This window comes from Oncorhynchus keta, chromosome 27 (genome assembly GCF_023373465.1).
Source record: "Oncorhynchus keta strain PuntledgeMale-10-30-2019 chromosome 27, Oket_V2, whole genome shotgun sequence".
NCBI classification, from domain to species: domain Eukaryota; kingdom Metazoa; phylum Chordata; class Actinopteri; order Salmoniformes; family Salmonidae; genus Oncorhynchus; species Oncorhynchus keta.
In genome coordinates, this window is record NC_068447.1 from 13,764,125 (window position 1) to 13,785,292 (window position 21,168).

Sequence of the window (21,168 nt, forward strand, 5' to 3'; positions counted from 1 at the left end):
TACTTATAGCTTCCTGTGCCAACCGGAAGTGCCTTTAATGATGTCACAGTGGCAGTTTCCAAGGGTTAAAAAGGTCAGATCTTTTCAAAACTTCATATGTGTGACTAGGTAACCCTCATGAACTGTAAATCAGTCATTTCTCCCAACAGATGTCAAAGAAAAGCTCTCACACGCACACACAGCAAGGCTGGAGTGAAAAAGTGCGGTTCTCAAAGACACAGAGAGCAGGCAATGGCATAAACATAATCTCTAGGCCGTGCCGAGTTCAACGAGATATCCCGCTTGACCGTAGCTCGCTCGGTCTGAGCGCAGCGACCATTAGAAAAGTAGGCCCAAAATGAAGCCTGCCCCACAACGTCATTTGCTTTTGGGTGACAGTGAGAGAACCGTTAGGGTGAGAAGCACAATTCGACCTCAGGTACGTTCCTAAGGTCCTTCCGATCCGTGCAAGCCTAACGTTGACCGTGTGGCATTAACCCTTAATAGTTAAAAGGTGTTTACTTCAAATAGTTTGCATTGACTTCTCTCCCCATAGGAATACATTGCCTGAACCCCTAAATTCAACCTGAAGTCTATATGGGTTATGAATGCCGTATGAACCTGTCTTTGATGACAGTCCATCAGGCCAGTATGAGGTCTACCTGTGTTGATTCTAAGCTTCCTGGACCAACCGGAAGTGGTTAAAATCACCCTAAAAGTGTTTTTCCATTACCTGCCTGCAGTTTGATAGACATAGTGCATTCAACCCTGTGTAAATCAGTCAATTCTTAACGTAAGGACTTAAAACTCAGGATTCTGTAAAAGCATAGCCCAGTGAGGATATGTGTTGACTTATAGCTTCCTGTGACAACCGGAAGTGCCTTAATTGGTGTCTCAGGGGCTGTTTCGAGGGGTCCAAAACTTCATATGTGTGATTAGGCAACCCCCATGAACTGTAAATCAGTCATTTTTCCCATAAAATTTCAAAGGAAAACTAAATCACACAGACACACAACTTGGAAGGAGGGACGTATTGGGGTTTGTAGAGACAGACAGTGCCTCCAATAGATAGCTTTGTTCGAGCTAAAAAAGAACCGTCAGACCTAGAGTTCCGAAACTTTAGAATCCTGTTCTAGACCTCAGGTCGATAGTGCGTGGTGAGTTACGTGGCTCTAGACGGTTCTCGGACCGAGAAACAGCTTCGTACATTTGCAATGACTTCAATTCATTTTGACCATTACGAAAATGGCGACATTTAGAAAAGTCTCAGAGACACAAGACTAGGTGCATTGGAACCGGCTCGGCCCATAGAGACGGACCCCAACGTTTCGGTCCGATTGCTCATTCAAGGACCCCATAGCAAGGCATGGAAAAAAGTGGATTTTCAGCACCAATTAGGGTTTTACTCGGGCACCGAAGGACCTATCGAGCCGAAACTCGGGATTCGGGGTCGCCTCACATAGGCCTTCACATAATGTCTGACCTGGACCCGCAGCTAGAACGTAACTATGTGTTTTACGTTTTTATTATGTTTTAAACTAAAGGCGCTGTGAATTATGGGCCTGCTCTGACATATATGATAGTTGGCTTCTAAATGAGTTGGAAAAAGTGGGTTTGGTGTCAATTGGTATCAGTTTGGTGTCAAAATGACATCTAATTGACTGATGGACACTGACTTGCTAGTTGACTTTTGTACATTAGCAATATGTTTAAACGGAGAGGGACCATCACCAAAAGTGACATTCTGAAATCAACCCTAACGAGCCATGGAGATGAACCAGAATCACTGCCCAGCTATCCCGAGTTCATCGGGCCAGTCAATTTCACATTCCTGCAGGATTTTTATAGCATGACAAATTCGTGATGGTACCTGCCCATTGAACCATATTGCAAATGCACAGTGACTTTGCAAAAGTGAGAAAACATAAACAAATGGACATGATGAAATCAACACAAAGAGTGATGGAAAGGTACAACTATCACTGCTCGGCCATCCTGTGTCCATCAGACCAGTCAATTTTGCATTTTTAAGCATGTCAAATTTCATATGGTAAATGCACATTGAAACATATTGCAAATGCGCGCGCACTTGCAATATGATTCTATAGTGTAAAAACATCACCTAATGGACATGATGAAATCAACACAACGAGTGATGGAAATGTACAACTATCACTGCCCGGCCATCCTGTGTTCCCATAGCGAGCATTAATATCAGAATGACCGGTAAATGCATTTACAACCATATTTTTATTTTTGGGTTACCAGTTGCACAACAATGCACGTGCATTTGCAATATGATTCTATAGTGAAAAAACATCACCTAATGGACATGATGAAATCAACACAACGAGTGATGGAAATGTACAACTATCACTGCTCGGCCATCCTGTGTCCATCAGACCAGTCAATTTTGCAGTTTTGAGCATGTCAAATTTCATATGGTAAATGCACATTGAAACATATTGCAAATGCGCGCGCACTTGCAATATGATTCTATAGTGAAAAAACATCACCTAATGGACATGATGAAATCAACACAACGAGTGATGGAAATGTACAACTATCACTGCTCGGCCATCCTGTGTCCATCAGACCAGTCAATTTTGCATTTTTGAGCATGTCAAATTTCATATGGTAAATGCACATTGAAACATATTGCAAATGCGCGCACTTGCAATATGATTCTATAGTGTAAAAACATCACCTAATGGACATGATGAAATCAACACAACGAGTGATGGAAATGTACAACTATCACTGCCCGGCCATCCTGTGTTCCCATAGCGAGCATTAATATCAGAATGACCGGTAAATGCATTTACAACCATATTTTTATTTTTGGGTTACCAGTTGCACAACAATGCACGTGCATTTGCAATATGATTCTATAGTGAAAAAACATCACCTAATGGACATGATGAAATCAACACAACGAGTGATGGAAAGGAACAACTATCACTGCCCGGCCATCCCGAGTTCATCAGGCCAGTCAATTTTGCATTTCTGCAGGATTTTTGAGCATGTCAAATTTCTTACGTCATTTGGCCCACAAAAAAAATCCTTATGCACAATTTAAAAAAATATATAAAAAAATATGATAATAAAATTGGACAAAAGTATATTCATACAGTTCTTACACATGTGTAATTGACAAAAAAATTGAAAGAATTTCAAAAAACGGTCCAGAAAGCACTTTTTTAAGGGTGTGTGAAGTTTTTACAAAATTTTGACATTTTTGACTTTTGACTTTTGACTTCCTATGAAATCATATTGGAATTGGACAAAACATATTCCTTATGCGCATGTAAAAAAAAAAAAAAAAAAAATTATGATAATAAAATTGGACAAAAGTATATTCATACAGTTCTTACACATGTGTAATTGACAAAAAATCGAAAGAATTTCGAAAAACGGTCCAGAAAGCACTTTTTATGGGTGTGTGAAGTTTTTACAAAATTTTGACATTTTTGACTTTTGACTTTGACTTCCTATGAAATCATATTGGAATTGGACAAAACATATTCCTTATGCGCATATAATTTTTTTTTTTTTAATTATGATAATAAAATTGGACAAAAGTATATTCATACAGTTCTTACACATGTGTAATTGACAAAAAAATCGAAAGAATTTCGAAAAACGGTCCAGAAAGCACTTTTTAAGGGGTGATAAGTTTTTGAAAAAAATTTCATTTTTTCAAAATTTTACTTTTGGACATTAACTTGGGTTACATATCCAATATGAAAAACCCCGGTGGAGCGCATTTGCCCCCTGTTGAATTTTTAAAGTGTTACAACTGGCAATTGCCATATGGCATTTGCAATACACTTTGGATGAATCAACGCCGAATTGGGTGGTATTGGCCAATGTGTATATGGTTTGTCCGATGCCAATGACTTGCCATTCATTTTTGTCCAATACAGGGGGGTATTCCCTTACATCTGTTATTATTTATGAGGACTTTGCTGCAGCCGAGTTTGGCAGTTCAAACACTTAAAGTAAATGTATAAATGGACAAGACTATTTAAATAAAGCACACAATATTTAATCTACTGAACAAGTGCAAAGTGTTACTCATCTGCTAATACGTCTTTAATGGATGACTGGGCTTTTTAAAGAATGTTCCTCAACACATCTTCTGAACCTATGTAGGGGTATTTTACTGTAAACTTAATGATAGCATTACAAATAGATTACAGGTATAAATAAATGATCAGAGTTTTAAAATGTTAAATATAAAAGTCTTAATAATGTTAAATGACAAATTAACTAATGACATACAATTACTGTATATCCTTCTTGATTTCAGACGGATATGTAGACAAGCCTTGTATTATAAGTCTGGGCGATATGGCCTAAAAATCATGTTTTTTTTCTTCTAATTTACGGGCGATTCACAATATCGCTCTGGATTTAAAAAAAATGTTTTCTCTAAATAAGCGTTGCTTATTTGACAATTAGATGTCAATACACTACATTTCAAAGAGTCTGGAATAATCGAATGAATTCAAGGCTAAATATGTCTTCCACAACCATAAAACCTACTAATAGTTTGACCAGCATTTTTGCAATAATCACTGACCTGGCTTTTCTGTCAATAAAAATGTTTTGGGATAAATAAAAAAAAATACACAAATTTAACCAGAACAATGCACAGCCACCAACAATGACCAACTTCTTGTAGCAGGCATTACAGAAAATGAACACAGGTCTCATAAACAATCTCTCAAGCACAAGCCCACGTGCTAGTGAGTAGCCAGCTGATCTTTATTTACTGAACAAAAATATTTTATATTACATTTAAGTCATTTAGCAGACGCTCTTATCCAGAGCGACTTACAAATTGGTGCATTCACCTTATGACATCCAGTGGAAAAGCCACTTTACAATAGTGCATCTAAATCTTTTAAGGGGGGTGAGAAGGATTACTTATCCTATCCTAGGTATTCCTTAAAGAGGTGGGGTTTCAGGTGTCTCCGGAAGGTGGTGATTGACTCCGCTGTCCTGGCGTCGTGAGGGAGTTTGTTCCACCATTGGAACAAAGCAGAGCAGCGAACAGTTTTGACTGGGCTGAGCGGGAACTGTACTTCCTCAGTGGTAGGGAGGCGAGCAGGCCAGAGGTGGATGAACGCAGTGCCCTTGTTTGGGTGTAGGGCCTGATCAGAGCCTGGAGGTACTGAGGTGCCGTTCCCCTCACAGCTCCGTAGGCAAGCACCATGGTCTTGTAGCGGATGCAAGCTTCAACTGGAAGCCAGTGGAGAGAGCGGAGGAGCGGGGTGACGTGAGAGAACTTGGAAAGGTTGAACACCAGACGGGCTGCGGCGTTCTGGATGAGTTGTAGGGGTTTAATGGCACAGGCAGGGAGCCCAGCCAACAGCGAGTTGCAGTAATCCAGACGGGAGATGACAAGTGCCTGGATTAGGACCTGCGCCGCTTCCTGTGTGAGGCAGGGTCGTACTCTGCGGATGTTGTAGAGCATGAACCTACAGGAACGGGCCACCGCCTTGATGTTAGTTGAGAACGACAGGGTGTTGTCCAGGATCACGCCAAGGTTCTTAGCGCTCTGGGAGGAGGACACAATGGAGTTGTCAACCGTGATGGCGAGATCACGGAACGGGCAGTCCTTCCCGGGAGGAAGAGCAGCTCCGTCTTGCCGAGGTTCAGCTTGAGGTGGTGATCAGTCATCCACACTGATATGTCTGCCAGACATGCAGAGATGCGATTCGCCACCTGGTCATCAGAAGGGGGAAAGGAGAAGATTAATTGTGTGTCGTCTGCATAGCAATGATAGGAGAGACCATGTGAGGTTATGACAGAGCCAAGTGACTTGGTGTATAGCGAGAATAGGAGAGGGCCTAGAACAGAGCCGTGGGGGACACCAGTGGTGAGAGCGCGTGGTGAGGAGACAGATTCTGTCGTTCTGCCCCTGAACAGGCAGTTAAACCCACTGTTCCCAGGCCGTCATTGAAAATAAGAATGTGTTCTTAACTGACTTGCCTGGTTAAATAAAGGTAAAATAAAAAAATAAAAAGAGAGGGAGGGGGGGAGAGGAGGATTCAGGAGGGAGGAGAAGGTGGCAAAGAGCTTCCTAGGGTTAGAGGCAGATGCTTGGAATTTAGAGTGGTAGAAAGTGGCTTTAGCAGCAGAGACAGAGGAGGAAAATGTAGAGAGGAGGGAGTGAAAGGATGCCAGGTCCGCAGGGAGGCGAGTTTTCCTCCATTTCCGCTCGGCTGCCCGGAGCCCTGTTCTGTGAGCTCGCAATGAGTCGTCGAGCCACGGAGCGGGAGGGGAGGACCGAGCCGGCCTGGAGGATAGGGGACATAGAGAGTCAAAGGATGCAGAAAAGGAGGAGAGGAGGGTTGAGGAGGCAGAATCAGGAGATAGGTTGGAGAAGGTTTGAGCAGAGGGAAGAGATGATAGGATGGAAGAGGAGAGAGTAGCGGGGGAGAGAGAGCGAAGGTTGGGACGGCGCGATACCATCAGAGTAGGGGCAGTGTGGGAAGTGTTGGATGAGAGCGAGAGGGAAAAGGATACAAGGTAGTGGTCGGAGACTTGGAGGGGAGTTGCAATGAGGTTAGTGGAAGAACAGTATCTAGTAAAGATGAGGTCGAGCGTATTGCCTGTCTTGTGAGTAGGGGGGGAAGGTGAGAGGGTGAGGTCAAAAGAGGAGAGGAGTGGAAAGAAGGAGGCAGAGAGGAATGAGTCAAAGGTAGACGTGGGGAGGTTAAAGTCGCCCAGAACTGTGAGAGGTGAGCCGTCCTCAGGAAAGGAGCTTATCAAGGCATCAAGCTCATTGATGAACTCTCCGAGGGAACCTGGAGGGCGATAAATGATAAGGATGTTAAGCTTGAAAGGGCTGGTAACTGTGACAGCATGGAATTCAAAGGAGGCGATAGACAGATGGGTAAGGGGAGAAAGAGAGAATGACCACTTGGGAGAGATGAGGATCCCGGTGCCACCACCCCGCTGACCAGAAGCTCTCGGGGTGTGCGAGAACACGTGGGCGGACGAAGAGAGAGCAGTAGGAGTAGCAGTGTTATCTGTGGTGATCCATGTTTCCGTCAGTGCCAAGAAGTCGAGGGACTGGAGGGAGGCATAGGCTGAGATGAACTCTGCCTTGTTGGCCGCAGATCGGCAGTTCCAGAGGCTACCGGAGACCTGGAACTCCACGTGGGTCGTGCGCGCTGGGACCACCAGATTAGGGTGGCCACGGCCACGCGGTGTGGAGTGTTTGTATGGTCTGTGCAGAGAGGAGAGAACAGGGATAGACAGACACATAGTTGACAGGCTACAGAAGAGGCTACGCTAATGCAAGGAGATTGAATGACAAGTGGACTACACGTCTCGAATGTTCAGAAAGTTAAGCTTACGTAGCAAGAATCTTATTGACTAAAATGATACAGTACTGCTGAAGTAGGCTAGCTGGCAGTGGCTGCGTTGTTGACTTTATAGGCTAGCTGGCAGTGGCTGCGTTGTTGACACTACACTAATCAAGTCGTTCCGTTGAGTGTAATAGTTTCTACAGTGCTGCTATTCGGGGGCTAGCTGGCTAGCTAGCAGTGTTGATTACGTTACGTTGCGTTAAAAGAACGACAATAGCTGGCTAGCTAACCTAGAAAATCGCTCTAGACTACACAATTATCTTTGATACAAAGACTGCTATGTAGCTAGCTATGTAGCTAGCTACGATCAAACAAATCAAACCGTTGTGCTGTAATGAAATGAAATGAAAATGTGATACTACCTGTGGAGCGAAGCGGAATGCGACCGGGTTGTTGAGTGGGAAGTTCTATTCGGTAGACGTTGGCTAGACGTTGGCTAGCTGTTGGCTAGCTAGCAGTGTCTCCTACGTTAAGGACGACAAATAGCTGGCTAGCTAACCTCGGTAAATTAAGATAATCACTCTAAGACTACACACTCTAAACTACACAATTATCTTGGATACGAAGACAGCAAAGACAACTATGTAGCTAGCTAACACTACACTAATCAAGTCGTATAAACTAAAATATAAACGCAACATGTAAAGTGTTGGCCCCATGTTTCATGAGCTGAAATAAAAGATCCCCCAAATTTTCCATTTGCACCAAAAACATATTTCTCTCACATTTTGGGCACACATTTGTTTACATCCCTGTTAGTGAGCATTTCTCCTTTGCCAGGATAATGAATCCACTTGACAGGTGTGGCATATCAAGAAGCTGATTAAACAGCATGATCATTACACCGGTGCACCTTGTGCTGGCGACAATAAAAGGCCACTCTAAAATGTGCAGTTTTGCCACACAACACAGTACCACAGATGGCTTGTCAAATACACATTTCAAAATAAGTTTTTCTGCAAACTTTAGCATCCCGCAAACTTTTTGCAGAGCGACTTACTGTGGATACATTTGGCGCAGTGGTCTAAGCCACTGCATCGCAGTTGCTAACTGAGCAACTAGAGATCCTGGTTTGAGTCCAGGCGGAGAGACCTATGGTGCGGCGCACAATTGGCCCAGCGTAGTCCGGATTAGGGGAGGGTTTGGCCGTCAAGAATGTCCTTGTCCCATCGCCCTCTAGTGACTCCTGTGGCAGACCGGGTGCATGCACGCTGACACGGTGTTTCCTCCGAGACATTGGTGTGGCTGGCTTCCGGGTTAAGCAGGTGTTGTGTCAAGAAGCAGAGTGTGGCTTGGTTGGGTTGTGTTTCAGAGGACCATGACCTTCGCCTCTCCCGAGTCTGTACGGGAGTTGCAGCGATGAGACAAGACTGTAACTACCAATTGGATATCATAAAAGCATGGGCTTACCTTGGTCTCTCCTTACAAAATATCACTTAAAAAAAATTTTAAAAAACTTTTTTTTTTACATGACAGCAGTTTCACACCTTTGATGTGATGCAAATTGTTTGGGGAAAATATGAATTGTATTTTATACCGTTATATTTAATGATATTCTTAGCCTATTCAAAAATACTGTATATGTGTTGACTGATCAGGGTAGCCTAGTAAGTGTGCCCTGTCTGTTTAAGGAACAAAATCACTATTGGTTTCATGTGCATGGCACAGCCATTTAGAATATAGTCTGCACAGACCAGTAACATCATTTCAACTCAAAAGATACCATTCTATTCGTCTTGAAAACATATTTTATTAGTCTTATGTTTCTTAGGACCTGCCAAAAACGTATTTGTGATGGTGTACATTCAATGAATTTATTCAAATACACCTCCAACTCCTAATCTTGCCGGCATGTGCACGGGAGGTATAAAAGCCTTATCCTGGCAAGAACGCGGCTAAAATTGGACTGTATGAATGGGGCTCTAAAAAACATTACCTGATTTTTTTTTTTAACAAGCAACATACCGTAAAGTCTGTCTGTAAAAAGGTATGAGATGAAGAAGTTATCTTTCGTGATTGTTGTGAGTGGAGGGGGAGGGGCTTGGTGTCTGTGGAGTGAGAAGAGACCAAAAATACATAAAACGCTCATAAAAAAATGAACATAAAATAAAAACCTAGATTCTTGTGACATAGGCATTTGAAACTTCTCGCCAAAAAATATATTTTAATATATCATATTAATTTGATATATCGCCCAGCCTTACTTACATAAGAGAAGACGTTCTTGGGGGCTTCCAATGACCAATCTGTTCGTTCCTAAACAAGTGTTCATGAAGTGCATACATTCTCAGATAAGGGAAACATGTCTCAAAGTAGGCTAACACAGGTAGGTATGCACGCTGTGTTATACCATCTGATCTGCCCAGCTACTGCTGTTCAGTCATGTTGAGAAGTCATTTAAAATAAGAAATTTGCTAAGTAAGTCAAAAGACAGGTGAAATAGAAGGCACAGCTTCACATGATTCATGTTTTCCTCATCCTACAGGGCATGGGGCCAGTTCTTCTGACACACAGTAATGGCCAGGTATTGATGGCAGATAATAAATATTGGTGATGAGTTTCCTGTCCATGTTGAACTCAGCGAGCACACTGATGAGCTTTGCCAGAGTGAAGGAAGAGTTGAACTCAGCGAGCACACTGATGAGCTTTGCCAGAGTGAAGGAAGAGTTGAACTCAGCGAGCACACTGATGAGCTTTGCCAGAGTGAAGAAAGAGTGGAACTCAGCGAGCACACTGATGAGCTTTGCCAGAGTGAAGGAAGAGTGGAACTCAGCGAGCACACTGATGAGCTTTGCCAGAGTGAAGGAAGAGTGGAACTCAGCGATCACACTGATGAGCTTTGCCAGAGTGAAGGAAGAGTGGAACTCAGCGAGCACACTGATGAGCTTTGCCAGAGTGAAGGAAGAGTTGAACTCAGCGATCACACTGATGAGCTTTGCCAGAGTGAAGGAAGTGTGGAACTCAAGACAACTGACACTGTTGTTAGACCTCAACCAGGGGGGCAAATTAATCTGCTCATCACAGAGAATCCTCTGCTTCCTCTTATTTAGAATCTAATATTTTTTAGAAAATATCAAAGTGGAGTTGAGCCGGAATTAAATGTGCAAAACTAACCACACCTGGAGTCTTAATTGGGGATAGAGAAAGCAGCTAAAGTGACATTTTGAAAGCGGGCCACAAAGCAGGCATCCAGCCAGTCTCTGTGGAGTTGGACATCATGTTCAGGTTGACACCAGATGCTGAGCTGCTAAGGCCTCCTCTGTGATTCTGCTGCAGTCACGGGACTGGTGCAGATTAAAAGGAAACGAGCACAGAGATCTAACCCAGTGAGTGGACACAGGGGTGGTGTGGTCCAGCGACCCAGAGATAGGAGTGGTTTTGTCCATTCCCCAAAAAGCAGTGGTGGTTTGATCCAGTCCTCAACACTATGTATGTTATTGAGTTTTTGTAAAAAAAAAACTTTCCCCAGACAAACTCAAACTGGACATTTCAGCATCTAGAATGTATGACGGACATAAAACCTTTACAATCATTTTGGCTCATATACAATACTGTAACGACTCGGCTGTTTCATTACAATACTTATTACTCTGAGGACAGTTAAATTACTACAGTTGATTTTTCATATTCATATATACAGGATTTATACAAACAAAAACAAGAGTTGCAGAGTTGAAAGTATAAAGAAATTAATACGAGTACAGGCAAAACACAACAGCTTAAGCCTCTGTATGAGTAGGCAGAATGTCTCTTGTTATTCGCAACATTAAACAATCTCTTGAAGTCGTGAACCAGTAAAGCACTGTGTCCTGGCATCCAGACATTGTTGCCTTCTGCTATTCTTCAGATCACACCAGAGTGGGGAGGCAGAGAGTGCAGAGACAGACAGAAGTCAGATCACACCAGAGTGGGGAGGCAGAGAGTGCAGAGACAGACAGAAGTCAGATCACACCAGAGTGGGGAGGCAGAGAGTGCAGAGACAGACAGAAGTCAGATCACACCAGAGTGGGGAGGCAGAGAGTGCAGACAGACAGAAGTCAGATCACACCAGAGTGGGGAGGCAGAGAGTGCAGAGACAGACAGAAGTCAGATCACACCAGAGTGGGGAGGCAGAGAGTGCAGAGACAGACAGAAGTCAGATCACACCAGAGTGGGGAGGCAGAGAGTGCAGAGACAGACAGAAGTCAGATCACACCAGAGTGGGGAGGCAGAGAGTGCAGACAGACAGAAGTCAGATCACACCAGAGTGGGGAGGCAGAGAGTGCAGAGACAGACAGAAGTCAGATCACACCAGAGTGGGGAGGCAGAGAGTGCAGAGACAGACAGAAGTCAGATCACACCAGAGTGGGGAGGCAGAGAGTGCAGAGACAGACAGAAGTCAGATCACACCAGAGTGGGGAGGCAGAGAGTGCAGAGACAGACAGAAGTCAGATCACACCAGAGTGGGGAGGCAGAGAGTGCAGAGACAGACAGAAGTCAGATCACACCAGAGTGGGGAGGCAGAGAGTGCAGAGACAGACAGAAGTCAGATCACACCAGAGTGGGGAGGCAGAGAGTGCAGAGACAGACAGAAGTCAGATCACACCAGAGTGGGGAGGCAGAGAGTGCAGAGACAGACAGAAGTCAGATCACACCAGAGTGGGGAGGCAGAGAGTGCAGACAGACAGAAGTCAGATCACAATACCACAGAAAGAACCAAGACATGTTACAGTAAGTACATTCAGTAGTAAAGCAGTTTCAAGAGAACGAACCCTTTCCTACCCTCCTCTATCCCTCTCCTTTCATCTGTGTTCCCAGCCAGAGGTTCAGTCAGTCAGTTAGGTAATGTCCTCTTGTTGGCCACAGAAACAGGTGAAGAGAGAGGGCAGAGAGGATGGACTTGTTCCAGTCTTTTAGCCCGTAGCTGAGCCAGCTCCAGGACTTGAGTCTTTACTTAAACGGACAATCTCCTGAGACAGAACTTCAAGGTCCTAAAAAAAGACAAACAAAAATTGCTATTTTAATACCACAAAGCTGAGTAGCAAACCAAAACCTCTGTTCATTCCTGGCATTTTCATATCCAAAACTCTTTCATCCTCACTCATTCTGAAGTACTGTAGCTAACGAAATACCAAACATCAGAGAGTTCATGCAAGGTGTTGGGAAACAACTGTAACATTGACAATTGTAGCATGGAGACTATATAATATCAACCAAATCAACATTTCCTCCAGCCAGGGTGCAGGGGAGCCATTTAGCAGACAGACTCAGGTTCAGCTGCAATCTCCTACCAGAAAAAGCCAATGTCCCTTCCTCTGTGTGCTCACTCTAAAGCAAGAGCCATCAAATATTAACAGGGCTGTTTGTTTCTGGGCTGGTGGCTCCAACAGGCACTGAATATTCATGACTCGCTGCTTGCCGCTGCCCACCAAATCCAGAGAGGAGATGGGGGGTGAACCTGCAGGTTCACCAGTATCGAGCGCAATCATCACAGCACCCTTTGTCATTCTGCACTTTGTGGGCTGCGACACGGCTTCATCATGCTCCAGCACACGATTAGGAGTCCATGGCTGAAAGGCTACTTGGTAGCAGCGGTGAGGGAGGGACGGTGAGGGAGGGAGGGACGGGGGAAGGAGGGACGGGGGAAGGAGGGAAGGGGGAATGTGAGAGTGGGACGGTGGAAGGAGGGACGGTGAGAGTGGGACGGGGGAAGGAGGGACGGGGGAAGGAGGGACGGGGGAAGGAGGAATGTGAGAGTGGGACGGTGGAAGGAGGGACGGTGAGAGTGGGACGGGGGAAGGAGGGACGGGGGAAGGAGAGACGGTGAGAGTGGGACGGTGAGGAAGGGAGGTACGGGGGAAGGAGGGACGGGGGAAGGAGGGACGGTGAGAGTGGGACGGGGGAAGGAGGGACGGTGAGAGTGGGACGGGGGGAAGGAGGGACGGTGAGAGTGGGACGGAGGGAAGGAGGGAGAGTGGGACGGGGAAGGAGGGACGGTGAGGGTGGGACGGGGGAAGGAGGGACGGTGAGAGTGGGACGGGGGAAGGAGGGACGGTGAGAGTGGGACGGGGGAAGGAGGGACGGTGAGAGTGGGACGGGGGAAGGAGGGACGGTGAGAGTGGGACGGGGGAAGGAGGGACGGGGGAAGGAGGGACGGGGAGGTGGAAGAGGAGAGGAATGGGGGTGGCTCTACATGGTTGCTCTCCCCTACAGCATTCTCTCATAAGTGCTTAATTAGATCAGGATTTTCTCATTTAATTTGGATAAAAGCAAACAGTTACATTGCTGTTAACAAGTCTGGCACAACTAGCTACCAGCGTTGGGCTGCTTATGTCAGAGCCTAGAGACGCTTCTTCCACAACTAGCTACCAGCGTTGGGCTGCTTATGTCAGAGCCTAGAGACGCTTCTTCCACAACTAGCTACCAGCGTTGGGCTGCTTATGTCAGAGCCTAGAGACGCTTCTTCCACAACTAGCTACCAGCGTTGGGCTGCTTATGTCAGAGCCTAGAGACGCTTCTTCCACAACTAGCCACCAGCGTTGGGCTGCTTATGTCAGAGCCTACAGCTGCTTCTCCCACAACTAGCTACCAGCGTTGCGCTGCTTATGTCAGAGCCTACAGCTGCTTCTCCCACAGCTAGCTACCAGCGTTGGGCTGCTTATGTCAGAGCCTACAGCCGCCTCTTCCACAACTAGACACATTTTTTGGGAACTGTAATTGAGCTCCCCTCTCATCTGCATAAAATGTAATCATATTTACAATGGAGAACATCAAAGAGGATCATCGGCTGTCTGTAAATCAAAGATCCAGAGGAGGACGACTGCAACCGAATATCAGACTTGATTTATTTTTATGGACACACTGACAGCTATTCTAAGTTGTCTAGAAAATTAGCAGAGCCAGAGTGCCGGCAAGCCCTGTCCCAAATTTCTCAGGTGTCTTCCAAGCCAAGGTTAAAGCCGGTTGTTTGTGTAACCTACAACTCCCCGTGGGAGTTACACACCACACAGCCAAGAACCTAGACTGTCTCCAAGACCTACTACAGCACTACATGCCTCACTGTAGCTAACCAGCACACACACACACTAAATATCAACAGAGAACTGTATCATTGATGCAACAATAAACAGGGTCAGTTACCACCGATTAGTTCAGCACAGTTCCTCAAAAGGCCAGGAGAAATTTGATAGGTTCATGTTCTGAGGTAATAATCTGCATGATGATGGAAACACCACACTGTAATCCAATCAAACAAGAGACTGCACCACCATACTTTGCTTGGAGGAGGTCCATTTCTATTCCTGCATATAAACCCATTTGAACATTAAGGCAGTGCGCCAACGCCTTGGCCTGTGATGAATAATAACCTCTATGGTGCGCTAGTCTCAGGGCTGGATGACAGCAGGCCACCTACACAGTCACACTGACTGACTACACACATCTCCCAAAGTCACACATTTGGCCCTCGGTATGGATCCCCACACATCAACTCATCCGCAGTGCAGCCCGCCTACCTTCCGCAGTGCAGCCCGCCTACCTTCCGCAGTGCAGCCCGCCTACCTTCCGCAGTGCAGCCCGCCTACCTTCCGCAGTGCAGCCCGCCTACCTTCCGCAGTGCAGCCCGCCTACCTTCCGCAGTGCAGCCCGCCTACCTTCCGCAGTGCAGCCCGCCTACCTTCCGCAGTGCAGCCCGCCTACCTTCCGCAGTGCAGCCCGCCTACCTTCCGCAGTGCAGCCCGCCTACCTTCCGCAGTGCAGCCCGCCTACCTTCCGCAGTGCAGCCCGCCTACCTTCCGCAGTGCAGCCCGCCTACCTTCCGCAGTGCAGCCCGCCTACCTTCTGCAGTGCAGCCCGCCTACCTTCTGCAGTGCAGCCCGCCTACCTTCTACAGTGCAGCCCGCCTACCTTCTACAGTGCAGCCCGCCTACCTTCTACAGTGCAGCCCGCCTACCTTCTACAGTGCAGCCTACAGTGCTGTGAAAAAGTATTTGCCCCCTTTTCTGATAATCAAAATGTTTGCATATTTTTTCAACCAAAACATAATATTAGATAAAGGGAACCTAATTTTACAAATAACAAAAAAATCTTACTTATTTTATTTATTTAATTAAAGTTATGTAACACTCAATTCCCCTGTGTGAAAAAGTAATTACCCCGTTACACTCAATAACTGGCTGTGCCACCTTCAGCAGTTGTTGTATTGCTGCATTCAGTTTAAAAATGCTTTTATTTTTTGTTGTTATTTGTAAACTCAGGTTCCCTTTATATAATATTGGGTTTTGGTTGAAGATCTGAAAAGATTCAGTATAAAAAATGTGCAAAAATCAGAAAGGAGGCAAATAGTTTTTCACTGCAGTGTACCTCCCGTAGTGTGGCCCACCTCCCGCAGTGTGGCCCACCTCCCGCAGTGTGGCCCACCTCCCGCAGTGTGGCCCACCTCCCGCAGTGTGGCCCACCTCCCGCAGTGTGGCCCACCTCCCGCAGTGTGGCCCACCTCCCGCAGTGTGGCCCACCTCCCGCAGTGTGGCCCACCTCCCGCAGTGTGGCCCACCTCCCGTAGTGTGGCCCACCTCCCGCAGTGTGGCCCACCTCCCGTAGTGTGGCCCACCTCCCGTAGTGTGGCCCACCTCCCGTAGTGTGGCCCACCTCCCGTAGTGTTTGCCTACCTTCTGTAAATGCATGTTCTTGGTCAGCTGTTCTTCCAGCATGTTCTGCAGCTTCTTGTTCATTTCCCGCATGTTCTCGTCCCCAGGCTTCACCAGGTCCCTGAGCACAGAGCCCAAGCCATGTCCATGTCCCCCCACCTGGCCCACGTGATGGGCAACCGCCGTTGCACCATGTGCACCATGTGCTGCAGGTGAGAGAAGGTACACATTACTCAAAGGGACAATTCACAGCCATGCTTCATTGAACAAGAGCCAGCAGTTGTTCCTGGAGACCAACCCAGGAAATAACCAAGGGCCCTAATTAAAACTGCCTTATAAATTATATCTAATGTACATTTAATTTGTCAGTGATGCATGCAATTCATTCAATGTGAATCAGTAATAGTACATGTTGAGATCAATGTTCCAAATGCAGCAGTATCACCCATCCATTAGCCGACATCTAAATCACTTGATAACTTTATGCAACAGGCCCATTACCATATGGTCTGTGAGTTGATTCTAGTCAGTCTATTCTGGGAGGAGTTTGCCCTGCTGGAGATCCCTGGTTAGGTACTTTAAACCCCTCAACAGTTTACTAAAGGGACTGAGCAGTTATCGGTCTGACTAATGAGATATTGTTCCTCACGTCCGATACCATTTGAAAAGACAACACTAGAGATGCTCTACAAGGCAGATATAGATCTATTGCCAAACAATGACAGTTGAGAAAAAATTGTGAACATCCGGTGTGATAATGTGTTTAGGTCTTCTAGCATACCCATGGTAGACTTAAAATACATACACTATGAATACAAAAGTATGTGGACACCCTTTAAAAATGCTGGATCCGTCTATTTCAGCCACAGCCGTTGCTGTCAGGTGTATAAATTCAAGCACACAGCTATGCAATCTCCATAGACAAACATTGGCAGTAGAATGGCCTTACTGAAGAGATCAGTGACTTTCAACGTGGCACTGTCATAACATGCCATCTTTCCAGTAAGTCAATTGGTCAAATGTCTGCTCTGCTAGAGCTGCCCCGATCAACTGTAAGTGCTGTTCTTGTGAAGTGGAAACGTTTAGGAACAACAACGGTTCAGCCACAAAGTGGTAAACCACACAAGCTCAGAACGGGAACAGCGAGTGCTGAAGCGCGTACCACATAAACATCGTCTCTCCTCGGTTGCAACACTCATTACCAAGTTCCAAACTGCCTCTGGAAGTAACGTCAGCACAATAACTGTTAACCTGTTACTCCTACCTCCTTACTTTTTCAAACATTCTGTTAAAAATCGCACAACATTTCAGCGCCCTGCTGCTCATGCCAGGAATATAGTATATGCATATGATTAGTATGTGTGGATAGAAAACACTCAGACGTTTATAAAACTGGTTAAATCACGGCTGTGACTATAACAGAATGTGCGTTTCATCGAAAAGCGCAGGAAAATCTGATCACTGAAAATGGAAATATATATCCATCCGCCACTTCAACCCATTGATAAAGGCGAACCACATTAAATGGGGCTGAGGTTGCAATACCTACAGCTTCCACACGATGTCAACAGTCTTGTCATTTGCCTAGGCTTTGTTTCTTGGTCAAACGAAGAAGAGACAAGCCATTTGTTCAGGTCTCCGACCGGATATTTTGGTTGAGATTTACCCGGATTTACCCATTATTTCCAGACGTACCCCATATAGAATATACATCGCCTCGTGATCAATTTGATCGCTTATTAACGTGTACTAATACCTAAAGTTGCATTACAAAAGTATTTCGAAGTGTTTTGTGAAAGTTTATCGTCGACTTTTTTAATTTAAAAAAATGACTTTACGTTATAAGACGCTATTTTTTTCCGTTTATCACACAGTCTTCATAGATCGATATGTAGGCTATATATGGACCAATTTAATCGAAAAAAAGACCCAATAGCGATTATGGGACATCTAGGAGTGTCAACAAAGAAGATGGTCAAAGGTAATGAATGTTTTATATTTTATTTGTACGGTTTGTGTCGCGACGACTATGCTAATTATTTTGTTTACGTCCCCTGTGTCTTTTGGGGTGTTACATGCTATCAGATAATAGCTTTAATTCAATACCCTGCATGTGTATTTTAATGAACGTTTGAGTTTTAACTAGTACTATTAGCATTTAGCGTAGCGCATTTGCATTTCCAGATGTCTAGATGGGACGCCTGCGTGTCAGGTAGGAGCAAGAGGTTAATCGAGAGCTTCATGAAATGGGTTGATGGCCGAGCAGCCGCACACAAGCCTAAGATCACCAAGCGCAATGCAAAGCATCAGCTGGAGTGGTGTAAAGCTTGCCACCATTGTACTCTGAAGCAGTGGAAACACGTTATCTGGAGTGATGACACGCTTCAGGATCTTGCAGTTCGCTGGACGAATCTGGATTTTGCGGATGCCAGGAGAACGCTATCTCCATGAATGCATAGTGCCAAATGTAAAGATTGGTGGAGGAGGAATAATGGTCTGGGGCTGTTCTTCATGGTTCGGCTAGGCCCCTTACTTCCAGTGAAGGGAAATTTAAACTCTACAGGATACAATGACATTCTAGATAATAATGTAATTCCAACATTGTGGCAACAGTTTAAGGAAGGACCTTTCCTGTTTCAGCATGACAATGCCCCCGTGCACAAACCAAAGCTCAACACCGAAATGCATTGTTGCGATTGGTATGGAAGAACTTGACTGGCATGCACAAAGCACTGACCTCAACCCCATCGAACACCTTTGGGATGATTTGGAACGCTGACTGCGAGCCAGGCCTACTTTTGGTCATGTAGAGTATGATTTTACAGTTCCTTTGAACTAGGACCTACAGTTGAAGTCGGACGTTTACATACACCTTAGCAAAATACATTTAAACTCAGTTTTCCACAATTCCTGATATTTAATCAGAGTAAAAATTCCCTGTCCTAGGTCAGTTAGGATCACCACTTTATTTTAAGAATGTGAAATGTCAGAATAAATAGTAGAGGGATTTATTTCCGTTTTCACATTCCCCAGTGGCTCAGAAGTTTACATACACTCAATTAGTATTTGGTAGCATTGCCTTTCAATTGTTTAACTTGGGTCAAATGTTTTAGGTAAACTTCCACAAGATTCCCACAATAAGTTGGGTGAATTTTGGCCCATTCCTCCTGACAGAGCTGGTGTAACCGAGTCAGGTTTGTCGGCCTCCTTGCTCACATGTTTTTTCAGTTCTGCACATTTTCTATAGGATTGAGGTCAGGGCTCTGTGATGGCCACTCCAATACCTTGACTTTGTTGTCCTTAAGCCATTTTGCCACAACTTTAGAAGTATGCTTGGGGTCATTGTCCATTTGGAAGACCCATTTGTGACCAAGCTTCAACTTCCTGACTGATGTCTTGAGATGTTGCTTCAATATATCCACAGAATTTCCCTCCCTTATGATGCCTTCTATTTTGTCAAGTGCACCAATCCCTCCTGTAGCAAAGCACCCCCACAACATGATGCTGCCACCCCCGTGCTTCATGGTTGGGATGGTGTTCTTCGGCTTGAAAGCCTCCCCCTTTTCCTTCAAACATAACGATGGTCATTACGGCCAAACAGTTCTATTTTTGTTTCATGAGACCAGAGGACATTTCTCCAAAAAGTACGATCTTTGTCACCATGTGCAGTTGTAAACCGTAGTCTGGCTTCTTTATGGCGGTTTCGGGGAAATTGGCTTCTTCCATGCTGAGCGGCTTTTCAGGTTATGTTGATATAGGGCTTGTTTTACTGTGGATAAAGGTACTTTTGTACCGGTTTCCTCCAGCATCTTCACAAGGTCCTTCCTGTTGTTCTGGGATTGATTTGCACTTTTCGCACCAAAGTACGTTCATCTCTAAGAGACAGAACACATCTCCTTCCTGAGTGGTATGACGACTGCGTGGTCCCATGGCGTTAATGCATGCATACTATTGTTTGTACAGATGAATGTGGTACCTTCAGGCATTTGGAAATTGCTCCCAAGGATGAACTAGACTTGTGGAGGGTACAATTTTTTGATGAGGTCTTGGCTGATTTCTTTTGATTCTCCCATGATGTCAAGCAAAGAGACACTGAGTTTGAAGGTAGGCCTTGAAGTGAAATAATCTGTCTAAACAATTGTTGGAAAAATGACTTGAGTTATGCACAAAGTAGATGTCCTAACAAACTTGACAAAACTATAGTTTGTTAACAAAAAAATGGTGGAGTGGTTGAAAAACAAGTTTTAATGGTTCCAACCTAAGTGTATATAAACTTCTGACTTCAACTGTACGTATTTACAATGCATTACAAGGTCATCAAAAGTGTTTCTGGAAGTTTAAGCTGAGTAAAGAAGTGAAATGTAGCTATTTAATGAAACATCAAAGTTGAGAAACTGTTCAAGGCCCAGGATGATACCAGAACCGCGATACTTTTTAATACCGTGACAAGGAAACAAAACACAAAGCGGAGTTAACTTCTTTAGGGAAACAGCCCTAGTACTGGAAACATGTTGTCATCCAGTCACATTTATTCATTTCCAAGCTATAGCACACAATATTTGACATACATTCGGTTTTTAAAAGGACCAAAGAGGTCCCCTGTTTTGATACTGGTGCATGATAATGGTCAATTCTAAATCAAAACGTCACATATATTATTTAGTATATGTAAAGACGAGATTAAATCAAGAATAGTCTGATAGGTGACCGTATCCCTTGTAATTGGCAACATTAATGGTTTTGTGATAAATAAGCCGTCTGATTTGAAAGAAGATGGCGTTGATTGTCTTTATGTCATTGTGCTTGGCTTTTTGTTGAGTTTAGTCACATAATTTCTCAATTTGCAGTAAGTCAGCCAGTCAGATGTACAGCCAGACTTATTAGCCACTGCTTTTGCCCCATCTCTTTCAACCATACAGTTGTTCAATTCCTCATCAATCCATGGAGCCTTAACAGTTCTAACAGTCAGTTTCTTAACAGGTTCATGTTTATCAATAATTGGAAGAAGCAATTTCATAAATTCATCAAGTGCAATGTCTGGATGCTCCTTATTAATCATATCAGACAAACAAATATTTTTAACATCATCCACATAAGAGTAAAAGCAAAATATTTTATATGATCTATTATACACTATTTTAGGCCCGAGAATTTGAAATGTGGCTTTCCTGGATATTGCT

At 44.7% G+C, this 21,168-nt stretch overlaps 1 protein-coding gene across 3 annotated transcripts in view; it reads right to left on the reverse strand.

Moving 5' to 3' along the window:
* Positions 1-10,806: 10,806 nt before the first annotated feature.
* gripap1 (GRIP1 associated protein 1) overlaps positions 10,807-21,168 on the reverse strand; it is an 85,215-nt gene continuing 74,853 nt past the window's right edge. For all 3 annotated transcript variants that reach the window (XM_052481717.1, XM_052481719.1, XM_052481718.1), the window contains 2 exons: positions 16,010-16,194; positions 10,807-12,334 (listed from right to left, as the gene is read on the reverse strand). In XM_052481717.1, coding sequence (XP_052337677.1) covers positions 12,257-12,334; positions 16,010-16,194 — 263 coding nt within the window. In that variant the 3' untranslated portion in view covers positions 10,807-12,256. The remainder of the gene's footprint in view (positions 12,335-16,009; positions 16,195-21,168) is intronic.